The sequence below is a fragment of the Barbus barbus genome (genome assembly GCF_936440315.1).
Source record: "Barbus barbus genome assembly, chromosome: 19".
Taxonomy (NCBI): domain Eukaryota; kingdom Metazoa; phylum Chordata; class Actinopteri; order Cypriniformes; family Cyprinidae; genus Barbus; species Barbus barbus.
Window position 1 is genome coordinate 21,695,033 of NC_136747.1, and position 18,665 is coordinate 21,713,697.

At 37.7% G+C, this 18,665-nt stretch overlaps 2 protein-coding genes across 3 annotated transcripts; one reads left to right on the plus strand and one right to left on the minus strand.

The window, feature by feature from the left end:
- Window positions 1-996: 996 nt before the first annotated feature.
- rcvrn3 (recoverin 3) lies at window positions 997-10,068 on the minus strand. Its single transcript, XM_079440996.1, has 4 exons — window positions 9,966-10,068; window positions 8,524-8,911; window positions 5,071-5,182; window positions 997-1,909 (listed from the first exon to the last, which is right to left on the minus strand). The coding sequence occupies exons 2-4, from the start codon at window positions 8,902-8,904 to the stop codon at window positions 1,827-1,829; spliced, it is 576 nt and encodes a 191-aa protein (XP_079297122.1). The 5' UTR covers window positions 8,905-8,911; window positions 9,966-10,068; the 3' UTR covers window positions 997-1,826.
- A 3,853-nt stretch (window positions 10,069-13,921) lies between these two features.
- Window positions 13,922-18,537, plus strand: ccdc106b (coiled-coil domain containing 106b). 2 transcript variants are annotated; one of them, XM_079440989.1, is made up of 7 exons: window positions 13,931-14,118; window positions 14,474-14,545; window positions 15,598-15,696; window positions 15,776-15,982; window positions 16,068-16,205; window positions 16,713-16,919; window positions 17,014-18,537. In XM_079440989.1, the coding sequence occupies exons 2-7, from the start codon at window positions 14,506-14,508 to the stop codon at window positions 17,328-17,330; spliced, it is 1,008 nt and encodes a 335-aa protein (XP_079297115.1). In that variant the 5' UTR covers window positions 13,931-14,118; window positions 14,474-14,505; the 3' UTR covers window positions 17,331-18,537. The 2 variants fall into 2 exon arrangements, with proteins under 2 accessions (XP_079297116.1, XP_079297115.1); XM_079440990.1 differs by lacking the exon at window positions 15,598-15,696 and having other exon boundaries at window positions 13,922-14,118; window positions 17,014-18,535.
- Window positions 18,538-18,665: the final 128 nt, after the last annotated feature.

Below are 18,665 nucleotides of genomic sequence, written 5' to 3' on the forward strand. Positions count from 1 at the left end.
AGAGTCCGGGTGCTGAATTAGCCTGCCTGCAGTCCGGATCTTTCACCTATAGAGAACATTTGGCGCATCATTAAACAAAAAATAGTCAAAGATGACCACGACTCTTCAGCTGCTGGAAACCTGTATCAGGCAAGAATGGGACCAAATTGTCAGAACTCCAGAACACCAAAACTCCAGAAACTCATAACCTCGATGCCCAGATGTCTTCAAACTGTTTTGAAAAGAAGAGGAGATGCTACACCATGGTAAACATGCCCCCGTCCCAACTATTTGGAGACCTGTAGCAGGCATCAAATTTGAAATGAGCTCATTTTGTGCATAAAATTGTAAAATTTCTCAGTTTAAACATTTGTTATACTCTCTGTTCTATTGTGAATAAAATATTGGCTCATGTGATTTCAAATTCTTTTAGCTTTCATTTTATTTAAATTTAAAAAACATCCCAACATTTCCGGAATTCAAGTTGTAGTTTTGGACTGCAATTTTATTATTCAATGTCAATCGTGTCCTACACGCAACAATGGGAACCTTTGTGTTAATTTGAAATGTAGGTCTTGATGTTTGTTTTGCTGTTTGTACAATAATAGTAAAAAAAAAAAAATGCTTCAGAAATGTTTGTGTTCACATAATGATTTAGATTTAGACTTTTAGCTCCATGAGTTCTGAGAACATCTGCGCTTTCAATTTAGTTTGGATCACGTCTGGCTCTCTAGGTTTTGTCAATCTGTACAATCATTCTTCACTTCATTATATTTTGGGCTTTCAATAAGATCAAAAAGCACAATATATAAAATAATCTGAATATACAACAAGATGGAGTGATGGACAGATTACAGAAAAACCAGAATACCAGCAGCTCTAGACAGATGCTTTCAAAAGCTGGACAGAAGATTATGTGAATAATCTCCCCCGTAATAGACAGAGATAAAGTGGGAGATGGAGAGAATGAGAAACGGTGAGAAAGAAAATCAGAATCACAAACAAAGAGAGGAGAGAGAATTTTTGCATATTTTTAAGCCAATGTTCATTTAGTGATGTCATGTTACAGCATACATATTCAAGTTATGGTAAAAGCATACACATAATTGTATGTGTTACTATTTAATATTCCATTCAATCAGTAACTAACCTATAATATTCTGTCTGGAGAAAAAAAAAATCTTTACACAAATGTTTTGCAATAATACAATGTAATAGTGCAAAAATAAACCATAAGAAGATTGTTTGGATTAACATAGGCTACAATGAAATGACACCATATTTTAATATGAGAGAATAATTAAACAATTTCAAACGGACACTAAACAATGGTATACATCAACTAAAAGAAAACTGCAATCTAAAAAAAAACTATTAGAGTTATAATGTATGCCTATGGGCCGTGCAAACAAACCTCTAATTCAACAAATGCATGACAGAAATCAAACACAGCCTACCCTTAACCTAGAAATTACAGTCAAATGGAATAGAATAGAATATTTCAACTGTAGGTACTAAATGTAGTAACTGTCCAAAGTAAATTGTTGGCGTATTAATACCACGCAAGTTTTCGTTTTTAATTGGCGTAGGCTACTATTTATATGCAATTTCATGAGACCAGGCTTCTTTTTATCTTTTTAGATGTGAGTGTACTATCAAAATGACTTTGAAACTGAAATTTCAAGATAAAAAAAAAAACTACAGTTGCTTTAATAAACTAGCAGAACACAATGGCAACACACAAATTAAGGATGGCGAATCTTTAATGAAAACATTTAATATACAACAAATGCACATGAAGTCAGGCATGACAAAACCACTGTTTGTATGAACATGATTATGTTGGGTCATTTATGGTCATACTGAATGAGCCGAAGCGCAGCTTCGTTTGACTGAACGGCCTCGATGAACTCTCCCTCTGCGACTCGTTCTGCATGTGTGAGAGAGAATTTACTTTCTAAATGTTCTCTTTCATAGGTTCACTTGACGCTGCGTAGCTATGACGCATTGGGAATGCCCTCTGGGTGTGCTGATTGTCTGAAGCCCTTATAGAATCACGCCAATTCATTGGCTGATGGCGCGGATGCCATCCCAGACGTTCTTACGTCTTCATCCTTATACTGGCGAACGTGCCATCTGCTCCTCAGATTTCTCTGCCTTCACGAAGTGGCCATATCAGCCCTTCTATGGCGGTTTTTCTGGCCCGATATTCAGACTGTTTTTTTCGCTGAGCTTCTTCATTTGCACTTCAGCGACTGTGATAGTGGAACGATGTTCTCCTCGCGGTGGAGTGCATGGATTTTCGTCGCTGCCAGCCGCCGTGTTCTCGCTTCATCGCGAGCAACGACCCGCACAGTAAGAGTGTTAACTTTATGTTTGGGCTTTTCACACACGTGCGATGAGGTTTATGATGCTTAAATGTATAACTGTTCAAGTCGTCCGTCTTTCCCCGTCGCACTCCGGAAGCAGCCTAGGCCCTCCGTGAATCCGCGGCCTGGGGTTCGGATGTTGAGCTCGAGGCGATGAGAGAGAGCAGAAGGGCCTTGCCCTTTCTCTCCCTTTCTCGCCTGAGCCAGCGTGCGTGGATTCACGGGACTTCTCTTATGATTTTTATGCTCTAGCCCGGAGGCACACTAAACGATTTCTTCCGGGCTAGAAAAATCTTTGTACACCGCGGCGTCCGACTCTAAGGATTTCGGGCCTGCTTTAACTGACGCACTCCTGCCTAGCGACCAGGAAGCGCGGCCTACTCAGAGCTTATAGACGTGCTGGCATACGCCTCAGGGAAGCTCTCTATTGATTGGCCCCACGAGCCCCGCGAATCCCAGTCGAAACTAAACTCGACGAGCGGTTTCTGAGCGGCTTAATTCGGCATTTACAAATTACATAACACTCTTTTTGCTGCTTTTATATTGCAAAAAAAAAAAAAAAGGAGATCGGTCTGCCAACCCTGCCAGTGTTCCAGGGTGCAGCGGTCTCCAGCGAGCGCTTCTCTCAGTCTCTTCTGCCCCGGAAACGTAGCGGAACTGAGAGGCTCACCACCCCTTCGAAGGTCTCTAGAGCAGCTGGTTCGGCCATCTCCTGCTGGTCCGCCGCTCCAGGGCACCGAGCTAGCAGCTCTAAGCACACCAGAGACCAGTTTCGAGAGACTGGTTCCCTTAGCAGACCATTGGCAGCGTGAAAACTACTGCCAGATGTGTCTCCATGGGTCCTGCGCACTGTAGAAGCAGTTTGGCGCTTCGTCGCCACTTTCATCTGGGTTTCTCCCACACTGTGGGCCCCGAGCAGGTTCTGGTAATCGAACAAGGGAGTTCCTGAAGTTTGCTTTGGGGGCAAAGTGTACCATTATCGGGTTCTTCCCTTCGAAACGGTCACTGCAAGCGGTGTAGGTTTCGAGGCCTCCGCTTGCCAGAACTCCGCTGGGACAGTCTGTGAGTGTTAGGCCCTCGGTGAGCCTCCTTACAAGATCCCAGCATGTGGAGTGTAGTAAGCCTCCTCTCCATCTAGAGAGTCGTCATGCTGAGGCCTCCGCTCCTAGAGCCCGACCGCTTCGGCAAGTGTTGTCAGGTCTCCTCTCGCTACAGAGAGTCTTTGAGGCCTCCGCTCGCCAGAGCTCCGCTAGGGCAGTTAAGTGAGTGTTAGGTAACCTCCTCTCAGTATGTCCAGTGTATGGAGTGTAGTAGGCCTCCTCTCAATCTAGAGAGTCGTCATGCGACTCCAAGAGTTTGGCTGTCTCGACAAGTGTCGTCAGGCCTCCTCTCGCTACAGAGAGTTTTAAAGGCCTCCGCTCACCAGAGTTCTGCTGGGGCAGTTATGTAAGTGGTAGGTCCTAGTGAGCCTCCTTATAAGATGTCCAGCGTATGGAGTGTAGTAGGTCTCCTCTCGATCTAGAGTGTCGTCATGCTGAGGCCTCCGCTCCAAGAGCTCAACTGTTTCGGCGAGTGTCGTGAGGCCTCATGTCGCTACAGAGCATTTTAGAAGCCTCTGCTCTCCGGAGTACGAGGAAACCGTAAGCCCTGAAGTGGAAGTGTCGCTTCATGATGTGGCCCTCGACCCAATCAACTGCCCGATTGGTACAGTTCTGGAGATCTTGCAGGCCCGTTCCTCTGCAGGGTTAACTCACTCCACCCTGAAGGTCTACGTGGCTGCGTTATTGGCCTACCACACCCCTCTTGGTGGCCAGTCAGTGGGCAGACACCCCCTTGATACACGTTTCCTCCGGTGGCTGAGGCCTCCGGCCAGAGAGCTATGCTATGTGGTAGTTCAGGAATGCTATTCCATAGCCTCAAGTCCTCTGATCTCCCCTCTTCTTGGGGTCAGGACTCACTTCTCAGAAGTTGGCCTTCGGGACGCAGGAATCGAAGCCGCATCGAAGCACAGAATTTGTCACGGGGTGAGGGAAGCAAAATTGCTGGCTTACAATTTGCATGATCTTCACCTCTAAGCGTTTGGGCACACTCTAATGGGAATGTGGTTTCCTCTCAAGTTCCCTTTAGAGTAGTCCCCCTAGAGGATATTTATATAGCGGCAAGATGTTCCTCGCCGCTCACTTTTATCAGGATCTTGACATGGCTCCTGGTTCCCGGTTCATGTCTGTTTGAACCAGCCATGGATGCTATCTGGTTCATCTTCGGGCCAGATACAGCAGCGCCTTAGCTAGGCTTGTTTGATATATCGTTCCCAATGCGTTGAGTGAACCTATGAAAGAGAATGTCTCGGGTTACTTGCGTAACCCATGTTCTGTGAGTGGGGAACGAGATGCTGCGTCTGCTGCCAAGCTCCTCGCGCTGCCGACAAGTGGCCTTTTTCGGCAGAGAAATCTGAGGAGCAGATGGAGCGTTCGCCAGTATAAGGATGGCGACAAAAGAACGTCTGGGACGGCATCCGCGCCATCAGCCAATGAATTAGCGTGATTCTATAAGGGCTTCAGACAATCGGCACACCCAGAGGGCGTTCCCAATGCGTCATAGCTACGCAGCGTTTCGTTCCCTACTCAGAGAACATGAGTTACGCAAGTAACCCGAGACGTTTTCTCTGTATGCTAATATCAATTAACAATGAATCATAAGAATCCTAAGTTAGTTTTCTTACCGTTGTCCTTTTTGTTAAAGATGGCCCAGAGTTTCTCTGCTCTCTTCTCTGGCGTGCTCTCATCACTGGGAAGATTTGCCTGTTTCGCTTTTGGTATGAGATTGAAAATTGCCTGGTGGGAAAAGAGAGAGAACAGGATCAAATGACAGAGTTATTGGCTAGAATGAACTCACCAAATCCATCAAAGCGAATACGGAATTTTCATTTGAATCACTGTAGGTTTAGTGGCAATTTATATTTGAGTTACTGTGCCACTAAGAAAGCCAATATACATAATCTATACTGTATATTTCACATTTGTGTCTTTGTTAATGGGTCAAGTAATACATTTTACCTTGTAGATTTATATAATGTTTTATGGGTCTCAACATGTTGCATGTTAGGGTGTAGCCTAGTATTCTTTATTAAAAATGTATTTTGAATGTTTCAGTTTAGTCAGAGTTCAGCTGATGTCATAATTGCTGTAATGTAGGACATATTTATTTATTTTTTATTTTTTTATTTTTTTGTATGACAATGTTGTTGGCCATTACATGGACCTATTCTTTGGATAACATCTCATGACGCACAAACCTATTTCCAAGTCTGTTATTTTGTCCTGTAATCCATGCTTAGCTCAATTTTGGATTGTGTTCAATGGATTGTGTTCAGGCTATGTGCTAAATTTATTTCTCCTCACTTTCCTTTAGCACCCTATCTGTTTGGCCTAAGTGCTATATATGTCTTACTCCTTCTTTAGAGCTTAACTTGCTTGTTTGGTAATTTGTTTGCCTGCTGCTTCGGCTCAACTTAAGATAACTGAAGTTACCTAACAATAGGCCAATACAAATAGATGAAATGGTGCCAGCTGTGCCAATCTTACTTGAGAGCTTTAGCAAGATAAAGAGGACAGCCATGTCTAGAGTGCACTTTTAACTCAAAACATACAAGGTGAAAAAGTGTAATAAATAAAAGACTAAAATGGCCAGACTTTCAATTAATCACTCGGTAACCATATATAAATCCAGAAAAGTTGTAATGCTGAAAAAGAAATTAAAAATGTTTCAATAACCATTTAAATTTTGGTCTGTTCACGCCAAACCAGTTGTATGAATTAAGAAGACCTGGAATATAGTGAGTAAGACCTGTTCACACCAAGAACGATAACTGTAACTGTAATTACAGCTATAATGTTTTAATACAACAACTATAACGATAAAGATACAGAGAAACAATATCATTGGAATCACTTTCAGAATGACTTTTTACCTTGCTGACAGATGATAAAAAACACTGACAGCCAATCAGAAACCAAACGACTTTAAAGACCTCAAGAATTTAAAGTGGCAGACGACAAAACTGCCGTGTGAACTTACAATGAACAGAATATTATAATGCATTGATGTGGTTATCATCATTATAGTTATTGTCTTTGTGTGAGTTGACTTTAATCATTTTTGGAGCTTGACAACCCTCATTCATTTTTACTTTATGTTCAGTTCATTGTTTAGAGTCTCTCTCTCTGTTCCATGAAAGAAAGGTATATGTTTGGAACGGCAAGAAGGTGAGTAAATTGCAAAGTCATTTTTATTTTGTGGTGATCTATCCATTTTTACTCCAATAAGCCAGGCAAAATTAGTATTTGACACATCTGAGATTGCTAATCAGTGATCAGTCTCAGTGATGCTGCAAGTGTCTCCTATATAATTAATTTTCTGTCAAGGTGGAGCTACTACAGTTTGAAGAGAATCTTGCTGAGCAAATTCAAGTTTACAGATAATTAAACACATACAGTAATGGCACAGACATTTGAAGGAAACTCTGTCGTCCCCTTGAGTACTCATGTACCACAATTCACAAATATTCACAACAGAGTGTTCTCGGTTGTCATAATCCAAAAGACAGCCCTGCTTTGATGTAATATTACAAGTTTATTTTTTAAAGGAAAGTTTACTGTTTTCAGATGATATAAGGGATGTAATTTATTATGTTGATTCATACTACAACATCTCTGTCCAACACTTTACACTACTCCCTGGGAAACTGATCGGCCATTTCTAAGAAGAAGGCTTAAGAGTTGACATGTCATTGAATCCCCCTGCGCCCAAGGTCTTAAATCCTGATTGCACATTGAAGCGCTTATCTCTCTCACAGTACCCACCACCCAATCCTTCTGCCTCCCTCCGCAATGAGTCCTTATAGAGCTCAAGCTTAAGGATGATGTCACTCTATGCTTCTAATTGCTGTTCTTAGGTCAGCTTTAATGTTAAATGCTCTTTATGTTTTAATAGTCACTGTCAAAATGACCTGACTCAGAGTCTGAGACACATTCATGGTCCCTTATGACTTAGATGGGGTGTCCAACACCAGGCAAACTTAAGATACAGTCACATTGCCACAGTTTTGCAGGCATCTGCTCATTATCAATAGTGTAGCAATAGTTGATGAATTGTACAATTGAATGGACATTGAGTCAACCAATCTATTTGGGGGCGGGGCTATCTATTTGTCTGACCAGTGACAGATGGGGGCGTGTTCAAGGAAACCTGTTTGAAATCACTAATTATGAAATTCTATTTGGTGAGGTTGGAGTCACAGAAATGACACAGTTCAACCTAACAACATCTATCAGGTAAATAAAAAGTATAATAATACATGTGACCAACTGGAATGTAGCACCGTGGTCCTGCGAGACACGACATTTCGTTCCACTGCATGTCCCCACATGTAGCGGAATGACAATAAAGCTCAACTTGAACTTGAACTTGAACTTGGAACACGAGCGAAATCTGCATGGGAAACCTTTTAGCCCACACTCGAAACTTGAAAATCTGAAATTTTTGGATGTCGCCTGCAAAATTTAGATGAGAAACAGTATCTGACTGCATTTTTACTGTTTTAAGTACTGTCGGAGTTTATGTTAATGATGTTATATCATTATGTTTTCCCAATGGATGTCAGCATTTTTAACTGTAACTGTAAAGTAAAAAAAAAATTGTTTTAATTCTGTTGTGAAGTCCACAAGCACTGCGAAGTCCACAACACAACTAATGACAACGACACAGAAACAATAATATGCAAAAACTTTAAGAACGATTTTTTCCAGGTGATGAATGATAGAAAACATTGACAACCAATCTGAATCTAACCTTTAAAAAGCTTGCGGTTGAAACTTCTGCTTTTGCAGATTCGTAAATGGCTGAAATTTGCTCACAAAATTTCGCCAAGCAGTTTTACCTTACTGTCAATAATGTTTTCTGTTTGGTGACTTTAGTGGCACAGAAATGACACATTTTAAGCTAACAAAAATATATCAAGTAAATAAAAAGTATAGTATTATATGTTCATAGTAAATTCTATAATAAATATATTGGGAACAGAGCAAATCTGTGGAATGGAGGTTTTTAGGATGAAGAACAGCTCCTTCAGCAGCTGTTTGTGTACAATTTATGTGAAATCGATTTATTTTCTTACCTGGCTGAGTTCAGTCACTTCAGATTTTGTGACGTAACCATTCTTGTCCACATCAAACAGTGAGTAGGCCCACTCTAGCTTCAAGGTTGACTTGCCTGAGGACGTCATGTGAAGTGCAACAACATACTCTTTAAAGTCTAATGTCCCATCATCATTGGCGTCAAAGGACCGAAAAACGTGTTGGGAGTAAGCTTTGGCATCACTTTCGGGGAAGAATTTAGCGTAGATCTCCTCAAACTGCTGTAGTGATATGCGACCTGTCGGACACTGCTTCTGGAAGTTCTCATACCACTGGGTGATCTCAGATTCTGAGAACCTGGTGGTCAGCTTGAGGTCATCCAGGATCTCTCTGGGAATCCCTCCACTCTGTGCATTTCCCATGGTCTCCCTTTGAGTGATAGAAGAATAGAAGATATGAGATATTAATGCACAAACAAAGGTGTGAAATTGTATCCTTAGTAAGGATCGATGTAAGTCAGTCAAGATTTCCGGCCAAAACTGTAAATTAACACAAGTTGAAAAAAAATAATAATAATTACCAAAAAGTACAAAAATGAATCTAATAAAATCTGACAGACACAAGTGTGGGCATATTTCATCCCAACAATGCGTTTTTAAAATTGTCATTAAAATAAAGCCACAATACCAAACATCTGAATTATTATTATTATTTGTGTGAGGCTGAACCACTGACAGTCAATAGACAGTTCCCTATCATTTTTAATATCTTGACCTAGTCATGTTTATCGTACTTAAAATAACGTTTCTCAATTTGGCTTTAAGTTGCTCTTTATCAAGGTCCAGGTCAAAATGTATTTATATAGCGCCTTAAACCTTAAAACAACACAAATGTTTTAATCACCCTCTACTGTTAAATTAGTGTTAGTGTTGCTGAAAAAAATGAAAATACTTCAAAACTAGAAAAAAAGAAGAAATGTGACTTAAAGATACCTCTCTTTAGAAAGAAAAAACCCTCACCTCTGAAATATGTTCCCAAATTTTTGCATGCTGTAATTAGGAAACTGGCTGTGCATATTATTCCATCTACTTTTAAGATTTGAACACAATCAGTGTCATGAAAGTGTCCTACGAAACTGTAGTAAACCAAAATGTATTTAGCCTATGTTTTTTTCCAACCTATATTGCAGATTTAGCCTCATAAAGATTATTTAAGGCTTTATTTAATGTAGATTGAACTCACAAAAAAAGTACTAAAAAAATCAATAAATTAGCTCAGAAGCATACATAAATCTGTATTGAGTAAAGCGACTGACTGGGATGCATTTATAACTGTTTAATGTAGTGTATATTAATGTAATGATCAATATTGCAAACCAACAAAGAATAGGCCTATGCAAGATCTGACTAGGCTCATTAGTAGTTGTGCTCTACAGAGAAATCAAAAATCTTCCATATGCATGAATAGAGAACAATATGCTTACCTGTGGCTGTGGACTAATAATGAAGAATCAAGGGGAAGTTATCAAGGCAGAGTGTGGAAGAGTAATAAGGCAGTGTTAAAGGAGGCGGCTACCTCTCCATACTGGGTTAAGTCAAATAAACAAGATTCCACAAGGCTCTGCCAGAACAAGATTTACATTTCATGGTTTGCACATTTGGTTGTTCTGTTCTGTTCTGTACTTTTTTTTAACCCCATAATAATTATTGTCACATCTCGGTTTTAGCTAAACAGCTCTGGCAAATGACTAAAATAAAGTACACACTCCTTGATGAGCTGAAACATATGATACAACAAAATGATCCAATTGTTTGACACAAATACCAGATTTTTACATTATATTTTATGAATTTATTTTAAGTAAAATGATGCTGACAGTTTTTGTAGCCTGTTATTTGTGCTGTTGGTTGTTTTATTTAAACAATATGGCAAAAGCCTTCTCAGTAATAATGATTATTATTAAATATATATATTTTGATTGATTGATTGTTTGGTTGGTTGGTTGGTTAGTTGAGGTTTTTATTGTGTTTCTGGAGGGTCGATAGGGGCATGTAAGGGGCGATTTATACCACCATTGTTACCTTGACAAAGGCACTTAATCTATGGGGAGATTGTTGTAATAAGTGTACTGTAAGTTACTTAGGATAAAACAAAGAGAAAAAACCCTTCCGATTGACTGCTGAAACACTGCAAAAGCTGTCTTTACCTTTTATTTGTATCTTTCCCACAAAATCTTTTTTTTTTACTTTTCCACCTTTTTAAGCATTGGATTGTCTCTGGGGTCATAAATACATCCTGATAGTCTACTGATCAGCTTACTGTCCCTACCTTGTCCTGCCCACGATAAAGTCCCGATACCAGACAATCCCTCCATCTACAATGAGAGCGAGAACACAGAAATAAACACGGTTGGAAAGAGTAAAAGAATAAGGAGGGAAAGAACCAGAACACATGACTTGAAAGGAAAGTCTTCTGTACACAGGTCACTTAATGACTGGGATCCAGTTAATTACATCTTCCTATGCTTGATTACGTGCAAACTCAGACATAATGTCAGTTTACTGTAAATGCTCCACAGTGGGCATGTCCCAAGATTTAACACAGTCAGTGCCTATATCCTAATCAATTTTAAGCAGCTGAATACAAATGCATTGATAAACACATTGTCATGGTTTTAAATTAGGCATTAACAAACTTTTTTGTCAAATTGATAGAAACTGTGTCAAAATAGCTGAATCTCTACTAAATTTTCATGTGAAATACTGAAGTCAGTCTAAAACTAACATAATTTATAGAAGCTTCATGGAATATTTTTACCCCTATTTGTCACCTTATAGAAATATAGAATTAAAGAATAGCAAGCAAAGTTTCCTTCTAAAGTGGTACCATCAGTAGGTTCTCCACTAAGGTGTTTGCCTCAAAAATAGGTGTAAAATGCATTATAATCTGTCCAAAAGATTTTCAAGATGTATAATCTCACAGCTTTGAATCTTTTTCAAAGGAGGTGGTTATCTAACCTTTGGGATCCACCATATTTATAAATAACAATTTCTAGCTTTTTTCCCCCCACAATTTGTTTTCTCTTAGTACACTAATTTATTGATTTAGAATTGCATAACTACCATTGATTTGTATTTGAATCTAACATTGTTCTTTTTCCACATTGTAGACTTTTCTCACATCAAGTGCCAATTTTCCTTACGTACACCAGTCTGTACAACACAGAATATGCCACTTTTAGACCACATGTGCTAATAAGTCCCAATCCCATTAGACAGCTTAAAACGAGAAAAGCCCTCAGAGATAAAAGTGTAAAACGGGAAAAGACCCTAGAGCTAAATAAAGCCCATTTTTTAAGTCTTAGACTAACCGTAAGCTTCTTTTTTTGTTTACTGGAGATACTTTTAGAAGAGGCAGAGAAGAAAGCTGATCTACTTAGAAAAACATAATATTCAGGGTTTAAGATATTTCAATAAAAAATAACAATAATAATGCAGTTTCATATTTCTCAAATTTAAAAATGTTTTCACAACTTTTAATTTCACAAGTGTCATACCATCTGTAGCAAAGAACAACGAAAAGGATATATATTTTAATACATTTATTTAAAAAAAAACACCTTTTAATTAGTCAAAAACGTAATTTTTATTCATGTAAAAATATGAACATGAAATGTTCAAGTTTGTCTCCACCTAGAGAACATATAAAGTACTGCAAATGTTTGGTGGAACTAAATTTTCTAGGCCATTTTAACATGTTCATTTAATATAAAACAATACTGACAATTTGTCAAATATCAATCAAGATCATACACATTTCGCATAAATGTCCAATGCAACCATTTCTTGATAACAAAAGAAAAAATAATAACTAAAACACAATTTACAAAGAATAAACACTGCTATTAGCCATAAAACAACAGTAAATAAAAATGTTAACAAAATACATTGCACTACAGTACAGTAAAATTGTATCAATTTTGTTTAGTAAAGTTCTTAATGACTTTTTACAGTAACAGAACAAACTACAATAGTAGTATTATATTAAATCTAATCTTTTAAATTAAAATATCTATTACAGTCTGCTTCCAGGCAGTTTACCAAAGCAGGCTGTAAGATCAGAATACTTACTTTAACAATACTATTTTTTCCCCTTTAAATCTGTCAGGCACAAAAACGAGGCACTGTCTTTTTTTATTAAAAAAAAAAAAACAAATAGAAATAAAACAGCTAACAGCATCACTGTTGAAAAGTCAGGGCCCTCTGTGGACACGATGTGTGTATATTTTCCTGCTGAGGTTATGGACCAAGCGATCCACAGCATTACCGATTCCGCTCAGATCCTTTTGTGTTGACATACCCTCAGTATTGCTGCTGTACCACATGACCCAACCGCCAAGAGATATCAGTACCATGAGAGCCCCAGTGTAGACAAGAAGGTCCCTGAAATCTCTCCCCTTCATTTCCAGTGGCGCAAAGAGCCCCAGAAACAGGGCCGTAAAGCCCAAAATGTGAAAAATAACAGCAAAGCCCAGGGCCACTTTACAGTGTTTCAAACCAGCACAAGACATATTAACTGTTGGGGACAAACACACAATAAAATATGTTTTTACAGCATAAATTAATGCACGAATACAACATAATTCAGGAACAATGTGTAATACTGCACAATGCAAATAGCTAGTAAAAATGAAGCCAAATCCACAACCGTTTACCTTTCTACAAAACAATTTTGTAACTCCATTTGTGAAATCTGGGGCTTGATGTGAAAGTAAAGTAACTTGAAACGTTAAATCGATCAGCATAACTACACCAACTTTATTTTATATTCTTTTATGTGCTTAGAAAGAAACATGGGCGAGAGTCAACACTCAGCCTTATCTACACACAAGAAATGACTCAAACACGAAGACGTTCATCGATCTAAAATGCTTTATTAAATACACTGACCTTTATTTTCGTATCTTCACGAATATTAAATATTTCATCGCTTTTCAGTCAGGTATGCACTAAATCTGTTCACGGGGCCACCCAGACTTGTTGATATATGACGCCATTTTCAGCGAAAATAGCTAAAACCATAGATCTATATGGCTAAATCAGATATTACGCCGTCATCGCATCATATCATCAAAATTAATCTATTTTAAATTATAAAATATTTAATAATATAATATTGATGTAAACTGTGAAGTACTGCAACACATCAAAGTAAATAAAATGTTTTAATACCATACCATAATTAATTAAAATGATAAATGTATAGATTAAATTATAGTGGTATCATTAAGTTAGTGTTCTACTTTGTCTAAAATGAATAAAATAAACACTTATTGGTTCATTTATTTTAAAGTATCTAAAATTTTATGACAGAAAAAACATGCACTTATTTATTTACTTAGTTATTTGTACTTAGATATTTAAAAGTAAACATTTATTTAATCAAAGCAGTATCAGCTGTGGACGTGTTTATGTGTGGATTTGAACGCGCCGTGCATGATATATGATTTCTAAAAGAGTCGGATAATCTCGTTTTGCAGACTGTCTTCCAGTCAGTCAATCCTCATGAGCCAATCAACACGCGGACGCTGCAATCTCGTTTGGAGCTTGGCTAATGAGGTCCTTCAAGTTCCATGTGTAAGTTTATTATCTCTCATATATGCATGGCTGCATGCAGTAAATGCCTCATGCAGATTAGTGGACCTGTTTGATGCGAATTAATATTACAAAGCTAAATTAATTTAAGTATCCTCGCACGCCTTCCAAACAATCACCCGTTGCCCTGTTTGAGAGGACGAGGGAGACACACACAATTAACTAACGTTTAATTAACTACTTGTTAATATTAATGACTAATTAACTACTTAGTCGTCCTTGGTTGTTATCAGTTGCATCAAGCCCTGCTCTGTGTCGTGCATTCGCTCCAAAGTTTTGTATCGGTTTAGTTGCCATTTGGATTCGTGTTTTTGAGAGAATTTATGTTTGGTTGTAGATTTGTGAATATCAGCCTGTGAGATCCAAATCATGATGACTGATGCTCAGAGAAGCACGAGGAGCTGCAGAGGTCAGACTTTATTCATTTTTAAAAGTCCTTAAACTTGATAAAATCCTATCTTATTTGAGAAATATTGTTTGGAGGCGATTTGGGATATGGAGCTGATTTCTAGTTGGTCAAAGTTGGAATGAGCTGGTTATTAGCTGGTTACACAAACCAGCTTGACCAGAGAGTTGTTTGTTGGTTTACTGTGGTAAAGCATGACATGAGATAATAGACGGAAAAATCTTTGAAATGCAACTATTTATTGAAACCTTTGCAACACAATACTATATATATTATTAAAGAGTTTCCAATTATTTCTTATGATACATCAGGTTTTTATGGCTCGGGTGGTGATGGCGCAGTGGATAAGACACATGCCTTTGGTGTGAGAGACCCGGGTTCGAATCCACTGTGAGACACCAATGTGTCCCTGAGCAAGACACTTAACCGTGCGACCTCTGACATATATAGCAATTGTAAGTCGCTTTGGATAAAAGCATCAGCTAAATGAATAAATGTAAATGTATAGAGCTCACACTCAAGGAGGAAAAACACTGGCCCAAACTTTGCAAAAATTTGCAATTTGGTGCTATGTTTATATTCTAATAGCTTATGTAAATCACTATAACTGTAACTATAACAGACCACTTACATAAAATGTATATAAATATCCGTTGTCACTATATCTCTCATTAGTATCTCTTAAAATTATATTTAAACACTGTACGAGTAAACATAACTCTAATTTGAATTTATCACACTTTAACAACATTTTTCTAAAACATAATGGACATGGATCATTTCAGTTTCTTCAGACCAGTAAATGTTCATGTTGAAATATTACCAACAGCATGAAAGTTATTCTTACTTGCATAAAGATATACAGACCACAACCTTAAGTTGAATGTCAGATTATACTAAAAAGCCTTTTTTCTGCAAGGTTTTGATTGTGTTGATCATTTATAGACCTTCAAATTTAGGTTTGAGGTGGTCTACCACTTTGGACCAACAAGTAGCCAGTTTGGACCTAAAACCAGCGACCAAGCAAGGCAGATTTGTCTTTTATCTGGTGACAGGTTTAAAGAATGAAGATGGGTATGAAATTTCCATCCCCTTTGAGGACAACAGCCTGGATGAGTCTGGTTTCTATAATCAAAATGACCACACCTTCGATGGTATTTACTCCAGCCACGTTGTAACGTTTGATTATCACAATTGAGGTCTACACTGTATTATGTTTCAATGCTTCTGCAGAGTCAGCGTCAGGTCAGATCCCTCCTTGCAGTCCATACCTTCTGATTACCAGCCTCCGAGCACAACTGCAGATTTCTCTGGAAAAAAACTCCTGGCTTCAAAAACGCATCGAAGATCTGGAGGAGGAGAGGGACTTCCTGCGCTGCCAACTTGACAGATTTATTTTCACCACCAAGAGTCAGGAAAGCAATGGCATGACGGAAAAAGGTAGCTTTAGACTGCACTTCTGCAAAGTAGTGTCTTGTAATGCAACAATCAAATTTTATGAAGAGTTATCTTTATTTAATTTAAGAAACTGAAGCAGAAGCTGAGCCTCAACCCACCAGTCTGAAGCCACCCACTCGGAAGATAGCTATTCCTTCTCCATCATCCATGATAACACGCTCTGGAAAAATCACACAACGCAACCAGAAGCGCAGCAGAAATAACAGCTAACTAGTTTTACTTGTTGTTGTTTTTTTGTTTGTTTTTAGACTTTTTTATTTTTTTATCAATATGTTCACTATTGCTTTCTTTATCTGTAACAGTATTATTTTAATATTAATAAAATAGTATAATAGTTTTTGGTAGTATTTTACATTAGATTAAATTTTTTATATTTTCATATTTGAAAGTTTAAGTTGTTGTTTGTTGTGCAAATATAATATTTAATATATCTATAAAGGTTAATATATCTATTAAGCTTTAGTTTAGTTTATTTGGTTTTAGTTATTTAGTACTACAATCAAAATGAAAACAAGAAATGTTACCATGGCTGAAATAAAATTTCAGTTAATGCTTATTTTATTTGAAGTAATGAAAATGTTTTTTTTTATGGTTTTAGTTTTACTTTAGTCAACAATAATAACCCTATAATAAAAACTGATCTGCAATGAAAAACATTTAAATTTTAAATGTTTTTTTTATTTTTATTTTTACTTTTTGTTATTCACCTCAGATCAAGAAGATGAGGAGGTGGTTGAGGAGGAAGAGTATATAGCAGAGGAAGACTTTGTGGAAGAGGAGCAGGTTTTTACAGATGATGATGGCGATGATTCAGATAGTAAAAGCTCACGTAAAAGCCGTTTAGTCAGGCAGAATGGCCAGACAAGGGTGAAAAGACGACGTGTTTTCCGTATAGCGCGAAGTATGGAAAGACAAAGAGGTGAGGTGCTTTTTTTCAAGTTTCTATATATTTCAAAGCAACTCTCTATATTTACATACATATACATATCTAATAACTGCAATTTTGTTCGCAGTTAAAGACCCTGCAGGTGTTCTGCTTCGCTACAATAAGATCCTTGTCACCTATCAAAAGTTGAAGAGCATGTCAAGAGCGTTCCAGGTCCATGGGATTGACCGAAACACCGTAGCCTCCACCACTCCTATTGCTGAAATGCTTTTGGTTGCTCCTGAGAAGGTATCTGAAGTTGGTGAGTTTGATTCCTCCAAGGAAAAGCTTCTGGATTATGCAAGACGCTGCTATAAAGCCCTTGACGAGAACGCTCATGCTAAGGTGCAGACCTTGAAGAAGAACAACCTCTTGCTGCCCATTTCCTACAGGTTCAGACACTAAATTTCCACAAATGTATTCCTTTTTTGGGGAGAGGAGCCAGCGCTGTTGATACAGTGGTTTGGATACTATGGAGTCCATTAATTGACCATTTATGGGCTTTTTTTCTTTTTCTTTTTTTTTTTTTTTCCATACCTCAATTCTAGATCTACACATTTGTAATGAAAAACTGTTCAAATCCCAGCTCTATGCCTAGGCTTGTTGACCAAACAATTGGGCAAATACTGTACTGTAAAGAAATAAAGGGAGAAGAACAGAGATAAATGTAAGATGAATAGTCAGCCACTGTATGCAAAGGGTTACCATTTCTTATTTTGTAGGTATGCTTAAGTTTCTTACTGGAAAGTTTGGAATCTCCATCCTTCAATGAAAGGGACTTTGTCTTGTTTGAGTTAATAATTTGGGGATCACACAAGGTACTACTTCTCTTTAATATTCTGACCTTTGTGATCACATCTGGATGATATGAGTCAGGCTAAAGATTGACTAAAAGTAAAGTTCTCAGCTTGCTACCATCATCTTTCGCAACGTTCTAAATTTGCTGTGAAATAATAAAGGAGCAACTTTCTCTTTAATTAGTGACCTTGGCTATAATGAGCTGCAGATTTTTGCATTCAAAAACTAGTGAGAGAAACTCAAAGAACAAGCAGAAGTAGTTTCTGAGTTTATCTGTTTATTGGAATCACTAGGGTTGAAGTGTATTGCTGTCTCAGTAAATGACTGTGGCACACCAGTTCTGTGTTATTCTGACAAATCATTTCAGACTCCACAAATGAAGCCTTTGTTTAAAAAAAATGCAAACCCTTCCTTATTTGTTGTAATATGGGACTATTTAAGCACTTTTTTTGTTATTGACAAAGGGGAAAATAAATTGTATATAAATTCAAAATGTGTGATATTGGAGACATTGTTTACATTACTTTGGGTGTCAGTCCTACTTAGAAGTTTAGCAGAAGTCAAACATTTTGAAGACTTTTGAGATTGTTTATGGACTTAAAATATTATTTACAAGAAAATGTTGTTCACCACATTCCTTACTAGTGGTGTGCCTATAAGATTAAATATAATGCTAAAATTATGTTTATACATTGCAACATCAGTTTAAAGGCTTGAGTGATGTTTTTGTGATTACCTATTATTTTTCCTAATGTATTATGACTACTCGTTTAAAAACCGTACCCTACTGTTATTAAACACATCTCCAACACAGTATGGAAGGGCATTCAGTCATTTTCATCATGAACTCCACTATAGTCTTTTTAAATAGAAAATATCACGTGTAATCTAAAGTAATCAAAGCTAAAATGACTTGTGGATGATGATAAGTGGATAGAAATC

Bases quoted from the DNA above. Each gene is read 5' to 3' on its own strand.
- rcvrn3 (XM_079440996.1), bottom strand. From the start codon at position 8,904: ATGGGAAATGCACAGAGTGGAGGGATTCCCAGAGAGATCCTGGATGAC. The intron at 5,183-8,523 runs GTAAGAAAATAA...TTTTCCCACCAG, and splicing joins AAGTGACTGAACTCAGCCAG to GCAATTTTCAATCTCATACC. The intron at 1,910-5,070 runs GTAAGAAAACTA...TCACACATGCAG, and splicing joins CTTTAACAAAAAGGACAACG to AACGAGTCGCAGAGGGAGAG.
- ccdc106b (XM_079440989.1), top strand. From the start codon at position 14,506: ATGATGACTGATGCTCAGAGAAGCACGAGGAGCTGCAGAG. The intron at 15,697-15,775 runs GTATTTACTCCA...ATGCTTCTGCAG, and splicing joins AAATGACCACACCTTCGATG to AGTCAGCGTCAGGTCAGATC. The intron at 15,983-16,067 runs GTAGCTTTAGAC...ATTTAATTTAAG, and splicing joins CAATGGCATGACGGAAAAAG to AAACTGAAGCAGAAGCTGAG.